This window comes from Pieris napi, chromosome 3 (assembly GCF_905475465.1).
Source record: "Pieris napi chromosome 3, ilPieNapi1.2, whole genome shotgun sequence".
Taxonomy (NCBI): domain Eukaryota; kingdom Metazoa; phylum Arthropoda; class Insecta; order Lepidoptera; family Pieridae; genus Pieris; species Pieris napi.
The window spans coordinates 2,826,279-2,833,822 of NC_062236.1; the positions used below are offsets into that span (position 1 = coordinate 2,826,279).

General features: G+C 31.0%; 3 protein-coding genes across 6 annotated transcripts in view; 2 read left to right on the forward strand and 1 right to left on the reverse strand.

Moving 5' to 3' along the window:
- Window positions 1–947, forward strand: part of LOC125048482 (PH and SEC7 domain-containing protein) — a 40,911-nt gene extending 39,964 nt beyond the window's left edge. For all 3 annotated transcript variants that reach the window (XM_047647171.1, XM_047647172.1, XM_047647174.1), the window contains one exon: window positions 47–947. In XM_047647171.1, coding sequence (XP_047503127.1) covers window positions 47–154 — 108 coding nt within the window. In that variant the 3' untranslated portion in view covers window positions 155–947. The remainder of the gene's footprint in view (window positions 1–46) is intronic.
- Window positions 948–3,331: 2,384 nt separating this feature from the next.
- On the reverse strand, window positions 3,332–4,569 carry LOC125048483 (BRISC and BRCA1-A complex member 1-like). 2 transcript variants are annotated; one of them, XM_047647175.1, is made up of 2 exons: window positions 4,374–4,569; window positions 3,332–4,299 (listed from the first exon to the last, which is right to left on the reverse strand). In XM_047647175.1, the coding sequence occupies exons 1-2, from the start codon at window positions 4,418–4,420 to the stop codon at window positions 3,498–3,500; spliced, it is 849 nt and encodes a 282-aa protein (XP_047503131.1). In that variant the 5' UTR covers window positions 4,421–4,569; the 3' UTR covers window positions 3,332–3,497. The 2 variants fall into 2 exon arrangements, with proteins under 2 accessions (XP_047503131.1, XP_047503132.1); XM_047647176.1 differs by having other exon boundaries at window positions 3,332–4,278; window positions 4,374–4,566.
- A 145-nt stretch (window positions 4,570–4,714) lies between these two features.
- LOC125063591 (RWD domain-containing protein 1) lies at window positions 4,715–7,318 on the forward strand. Its single transcript, XM_047670099.1, has 5 exons — window positions 4,715–4,852; window positions 5,120–5,322; window positions 5,406–5,549; window positions 5,811–5,997; window positions 6,970–7,318. The coding sequence occupies exons 1-5, from the start codon at window positions 4,783–4,785 to the stop codon at window positions 7,080–7,082; spliced, it is 717 nt and encodes a 238-aa protein (XP_047526055.1). The 5' UTR covers window positions 4,715–4,782; the 3' UTR covers window positions 7,083–7,318.
- The last annotated feature ends 226 nt before the right edge of the window (window positions 7,319–7,544 follow it).

Genomic DNA, 7,544 nt, shown 5'->3' on the forward strand with positions numbered 1-7,544 from the left:
TCTAGTTATTAGCTCCTGCATTTAGTTAACGTGAACATAATTTCAGATAAAAAGATACCGCACATACGCGTACGTGATGCGCACGCGCAACGGCGGCACCGGCGCCGAGGAGAGCGCGCCCGCTCTGCCCGAGCGCAACGAGAGGCCTCCGTGACGGGCCATGGCGGTCTTCGCCGCCTGCGTCTTGTGACTGCCGTGTGTCCCCGACCCCACCTACTTACCCGTAGGACAGTGATAAGTGACCTCTATCGGCAAATGTTTTCAATAGTGATTTCATGCTTCCGCCCCAAATCCCCATTACACACGTGTGCCCCAACGTAGGTGATTTACCAAATATAAACTTCTTGGGATCCCAAAATGTGTTGACCTCATTAACGAGCAGACCATATACCCAAACCCACAACAATAGTCACTAGTAATAGCGGAGTGTTTTTGTATTGTGATTTCTAAATATCTCTCACAAATCAAAATGAGGAGAAAAATATTCACTGAATACCATGCTATATACATATGTGTAAACTATAACTATTTGATGTTTATAAAGGTCATCGTCTACTTTTGGCACGAACCCATTTACAGGCATAAATATGTATATAAAAATTAAAATTTTCCTGTTATTGAACATACTATCACTATGGGAAATTCTCTTCAAACCGTTTGGAATTTGTGAAGTTTAATTTATGACAAATATTTAGACATGTTTTAAAATTATGTGAGACCTTAAAGAAAAGTCAATTTGCAGTAATCGAAGTTGGGCAATCATAAAATCAGTGAAACTGTATAAATCATTAAGATGTACAAGACATCATTCATGCATGCGTGTGAGCATGTGTAAAGCCGATTTAATTTATGTCTATGGCCTGGAGCGAGTGTATATTGGCCTAATATGTGAAAATCTTTTCTCCTAAAACATTGCTCATTATGCCGAATTATATTTATTATTTTTACGTCATTCTTTAATTTTGGCCCTAAAGGCTTTATGTTATTTTTCTAGCAGAACAAAAATATAAAAATTACTTATTAGGATTTTTCTTATTGAAAATTGTGTATGGAATAATTTACTTGTCATTGTATATGGCTAGTTGATAATGGGATGAATTGCTGTCATATAAAAGAAAATAAAACTATTTCGAACATATCTCAAGGGGACACGAAAATTATGCCCGCTTTCGGGTCATTTTAAATTTGTATTTGTTATGGTGCAATACTAAATTATTTATTTTCTAATTTATGTTTCAAAATTATTTAAGTCCTCAATTTCTTTCATACATTTTATAGAACAAAATTAGAAGCTTTGCACCAAAAGCCATAATTGTGCAGAAAAATTAGATAGGAATTAAATAAGCCAAGAATTTTACTAAATATTCGTATATGTAACGGTATCATCGAAAGTTTGAGTCAGTTCATTATAATCCATCAAAAGACTGAATATTATACTCGGCGAGTATACATTCCAATTATACAGCTGATAGGACAACGTGGTATGTCCGCACTGACGACAAAAGTCTAAGTTTTATACATCTTTCTAACTTAATACTTGGAAATGTTACAATGCAATTTTTTTTTGTGATAGATTGCTCTTAAACTAAACCTTTTAAATAAAAGACATGTATTATGTTTACTAGATTTATAGAAAATGACAACTTATCAATAACTGTGCAAACTTCCTCTGTGGTGTATCCAGTTATTGTTTTGTGAGCTTATTGGTAAACACTCATGAAAAAACATTTTTTTAAATAAATATTTGTGTATGAGCACAATATAATTCACCAAGCTAGGCTCTAGTCATATCTGGCAATCAGTGCGGATGTACCCTAATACATATAGTCAACAAATTGCTTTATCGAATTTACTTTAATATTAGGTTCGGGAGCGTGTCATTATAAAAATTACAATTAATCTTAATAGTTAACCTTAAATCACTTAATCACACATCTAGTCCTGTCTTCCTAAACATAGTGTGCATAGATAATGTTTCACCGATACATAGCTGATGAATTATTTATGATTAGATATTAAAGTACATTAAATCGTAGAGTATTATGTTAATCTCATGTAATATTTTGCCGTCTTGTATGTGTGTATGTTAAGAAAATACTCTCTATGGTTAATATAGTCAAAAATTGAATTGCGAAATTTTTGTGATATTTTCGGATAACGCTATGTTTTAGTTGTTGCACATGATTTGTAAGCTGTATGTTCATAAAAAGCAGAGGAATAAGATTTATTATCAAAGGTATCTAATCCCTGTGCTTGTGCGATCATTCAAAAGACTTCATTTGACCAATCAAACATACTGACTCCATGGAGTGTTTCTACATAATAATCTGCAAAAATCCTTTTTGAAAAAGCATATATTCAGAATCAGTTCTTTCCTTGGTGTTTAAACAGCCTTATTGCTGGGGTTAAAAAACAAAATTTCTACTGCAATAATTCCTGTAGTATAATTTTAAAAAGAAGATTGTATTCAAATGTCAAAATTCCTTGTCAAAATATCATTTTAGGCAAGGCGTGTCTTATTCATTACTGGATGTTAACTTGATTTTAAGATTGAAAGTCCACAAAATGTTAATAGGCATATTGAATTGAGAGTATATGAATCATTCCATATTATATTTGTTGCTTACAGCGCACAACTAGTGAGCAAAGACTATGGCTTAAAATGCGCTTTATTCTTTCAATATTGTACTCGGTATTATACTAACTTGAATTTGTATTGTAAATATATTTTAATATTGAGACTGATGTGAAGTTATTTCTTTTATAAAATGTCTAAATTTTCAGAAACATTGGACAGTTGATATTACCTTTTTTACTTTTTCGAAATCATTTAAAAGCTTTATTTATAAATAAATGTAGCGGTATTAAATTGATAGTGCCAGTAAAGTGATATTAGGGCCCTTGTACGTATTTATTATTACTTTAGCACATATATTCTACAAATCTTAAGTGTACTGTATTTATGGTTTATGCACTATCACATATTAATATACTGTATAACTATATTAAACTATGTGTTAAAGTACCTATGAGCATTCTGTTTTTAAAGGTGGTACTTATTTTGGTGTTTGCAACCTAGACTGCAGAAAACCAAATGGGATAAAACGATTCTCTTAGATATCAAGACAACTCTCCATTTGATTTTCATAAAAGTTAATATTGTAATACAATGCACCCTTTAATATTGTGTCTGCATCACAATTGGTATTTTTATGAAACAAATCAATGTAAATAGTATATTTTGTATGGTTTATTTACAGGTTACTTTTATTTTTTATTATTTACGACCATGTATAGTTTGATTAAGTTTTGAGTTTTAAATAAAAGATGATTTGTATATATGATATCTTATTCATCCTTTTAGAATTTTTACACAGTATTTGTAATAAATCAAAATAACAGAATAAGAGAATAAATTGGTTCTTTACATAATGTATTTAATTAGAAACTTTGTAATACATATGAAGTTTAGATAGAGGTCAAATTGTAATCTAGAATTAACATCTTGTACCAAAACCATAGTCTGTATTTTTTTGTAATAACCTTTGCAAGGGGTGTGCTAATAACTTAGCAATGCTTTCATGGATTTTGGCAGCATTCCTAGACACTTCAAAGACATAAGAATATCCATTATCTAAATTCTGCAGAGCATCATATATTTCTTCACATTGAAATAGATTACATTCATCTTCATGGGCAAAGAGAATATCTATATAAAAATACATTTGTATTTTTAAAAAGGTCAAATAAGAATCTTCTTGTGCTATAAAGGGTACACATTTGGAACGGGCATACAAAACAATCATTCTAACAATATATGGAGGAGGAATCATACACTCTGATTGTTTATACTCGGGTATTTCTACTTCCTGTTTAACAATATCAAAAACATGTTTAAAATCAAATGTTTCTGACACAGAGTCCTCAGCATTGAGAAAATCTATGGTATGAATGATATCTCTTACATTATTAGTAAAATTCTGAACCAAAAAAGCACTTGCATCCTTCAGTATTATTAAAGCAAATTCAGTTCTTTTATTTATGGTATGCTTTGAATGGATAAAAAAATCTAGAACTCGTTTTAGCATGTTAAGAGGTGTAAATGTAGTTCCATCACCTAGGCGATACAATGAATCCTGATTATCACAACAGACATCAAGGCAGATAATAATTCTTTCAGGAACATTTATATTTGGTAGGTTTGGTTTCTGAAAGTTAGCGATTGCTTGTTCACGTAGTCCTGGATAGTCATCTGTATTTTTGGGTGAACTAGGCTCTCTGTAATAAATAATAATTAATCTAAGCACAAGTTTCTTAGTCGTTTTGTGAAATCTGTTATAATTAAAACTCCGGTACTACAAACAAATACATACCTTATTTCGTTAATAACGTTAAAACTTATGGGATCTGATGAACTCATACTTATTATTGCGTAAAGACAATTCCCTTATTAAAAATCTATTAATATTGTTTCATGAGTGTTATTTTATAAAAAATATATTTTTAATTTTTGGTACATAATATACAGAAGAAAACATTAAACAATACAAGAAAACCACAGATGAATACATTGATATAGTGTTTGACAAATATACTGCAATAGGTGGTTTGACAGTAACACTGAACAATAATAAAATAAGTGACAAATGTTTTTGAAGGCTCACGCCTCACACATGTGAACATAGAATTTTGGGTATTAACTATTAACTATTAGATTTATATTTTATATTGAATGAAACTAAACTTTACTGTTGTGGTTGGTTAAATAGTAAGAAAAATAAAATGGATTATCAATACGAGCAAACCAGTGAGATAGAAGCCTTAGATTCTATATATTATGGTGATATGCAAAGTAAGTAAATCTTTCTAAGCAATCTTGACTATAGCAATAAAGTAGTATTATTTTGTTACATATTATTAAAATAGTTCATAAAGTAGTATTTTTTCCTGCCACTACAATCACATCGATACAAATTCGCCCCTTTTATCTAGCTAACATAGCTTTCGAATGCTAAATATTTAAAAGATTTATTATTAGTTTTATTTAAAAGATATTCATGATATGTTACTAAAAATAAATGTATGTTTTTTTCTTAAATAAGCATTTTTTTTATTACAGCATTGCAGAATAAGCCTTATCACAAGTTTAGTATTCCTATTAAATCAGAAGGATTTGATGATGGTGATGGGTTGGCATGCCACTTAGTTTTTACTTACACACCTAAATATCCAGAAGAGCTCCCTATTATTGAAGTTACAAATGAAGAAAATTTTGAAGATGTAGTTGACAAAAATGAAATACTAAAGCATTTGATGGAACAGGTATAAATATTCCTTATTAAAGCTTTTGGCTTATACTTAGTATTGCATTATTTAATGATACACCATTTTATAAATTTTTTAAGGGTAAAGAAAACCTTGGAATGGTAATGGTGTTCACATTAGTATCTGCAGGACAGGAATGGCTAAATGAAAAGTGGGACTTTATTAAAAAGCAGAGGGAAGAACAGATTCTTGCTAAAAAGAGGGCTGATGAAGCGGCTGAATTGGTAAATTTTCATGATTGATAAATATTATATATATATTGATAATTTTTAATAGCACACAATATAGGGATAGCTAAATTCTGATTAAATTGATTTCATAGGAACTTGGTATGTTATTTGGGTACCCATATAATATATGATCATACTAAGTAAATTTTTCTGTAATATACTTCAATTTTCAAACTCAATTTTTCTGTTTTATAAAACATCCACTTCTTAATTATTGAGGCAAATTCTAATTTACTTTGTAATATATCTTTACAGAAAAGATTTGAGGGTACGAGAGTAACAGTTGAATCATTCTTAGCTTGGAGAAAACAGTTTGAGATAGACATGGGTATACCAGCAAAAAGGGAAAAAGAATCAAAAGACAAGACAAAGCTCACGGGGAGAGAACTCTTCCTTAGAGATACAACCCTCAATGAATCTGATTTGAAATTCCTTGATGATGGTAAGTTAATGATGATGGTAATTCCTGTACTATATACTATACCATATCTCATCATATATAAAATTTAATAGTTGTTCACTAGCATGAAAATAATACAATTACTAGGAAAATAATTTAGCCGTTCCTGACTGACATTAGTAAAAACCTTACTTTGCCTTGTAATTTTGTAACTGACTACCACTAACATTCAATGAATAAACAAAACATTCATATCTCCACTAAACTCACTTTTTCACTAAAAAAAAAGGATAACACAGAATTTAATTTTATAGATTGGGATGGTTAGATTTAATTTTTATAAGAAAATCTTGTTGGTCAATCTTTTATCATCATCATCATCAATACAGCCTCTTGTGGGCCTTAGCCTCTTCAAGTATATTTTGACAATTGCGTCCAACTTCGAACCTCTATTGTTTCGAGGTCCATGACAACTACATCCCACCATAGCAGCCTCGGTCTACTGGGTTTTCTCTTACCACCAGGTTCACTAACCACTTAAGCCTGTTGCACTTTATGAATTGAGACGATGGCGATGTTGGCGTCGTCAAGAATATTATAAAGATCTTCATTGTAGCGAATTCGCCAAACATCGTCGTCGCAAACAGCGCCAAAGATTCTTCAAATGTTTCGATCCGCTCGAAAATAAGGACAGCAAGCTTCTCTTTCTTGCTAAGCGACCAGGTTTCAGAACCTTAAGGGAGCACTGGTCGCCAGAGTTTTGTACAGAACAAGCTTGGTATTCTTTCTAAGAAGTCTCGATCGGAAATATCTACTAAGGCCAAAGTAGCAGCGATTTGCTATCTTAATGCGTCGAGTGATCTCTCAGCTGGGACTATTATGACTAGTCACCATGGAGCCCAAGTAAACAAACTCCTCACAATGTTCAAAGCTTACGTATTCCACGACAAAGGAGTTCTGTTCATGGTCAATGTTTAAGCTCTAATAAGAATTGGTTGTTTTAATAACTTGCAGGTGATGCAGTAAAAGTTGATGAATCATTGTTCCAAGACCTAGAAGACCTAGATATATCAGATGAAGATGATGATGATTACATTCCTGGTCAAAGTGACAGTGAAAGCGATTAGCATATAGTTTTTATTCAGTTGTAAATAAGTTCTCTAAGAATTGTAAGTATGCATTTTAACGCCTGTATGTCTTATGTAAAATTAATAACATCATCAGTTAGACAATCACAATAAATTTTTTTAATAGAAATTATTGATTATGCAGGTCAACTCTTCAATTCTCTAAGCCTTTATTGCATCATTGAAGGTAGTTTTTATAAAAATAAAATTGTTAAGAAATAAAATTGTGTTAATTAATTTTAGCTTTTTATTTACACTTCCTCAGAAACTACAAGAAAACATCAATTCTATTCAATTAAAAAGCATTGAAACTTAATACATTCATATTCAATAACAGCAAAATAACTAACACATACATTATGATAACCTAACAGTTAAAGAAATTCATTTTATTTACAAAGTGCAGTCTTCAAAACAAGAAATAAACATTCTTAGAGATACCTAATTAACTAACAGGAGATA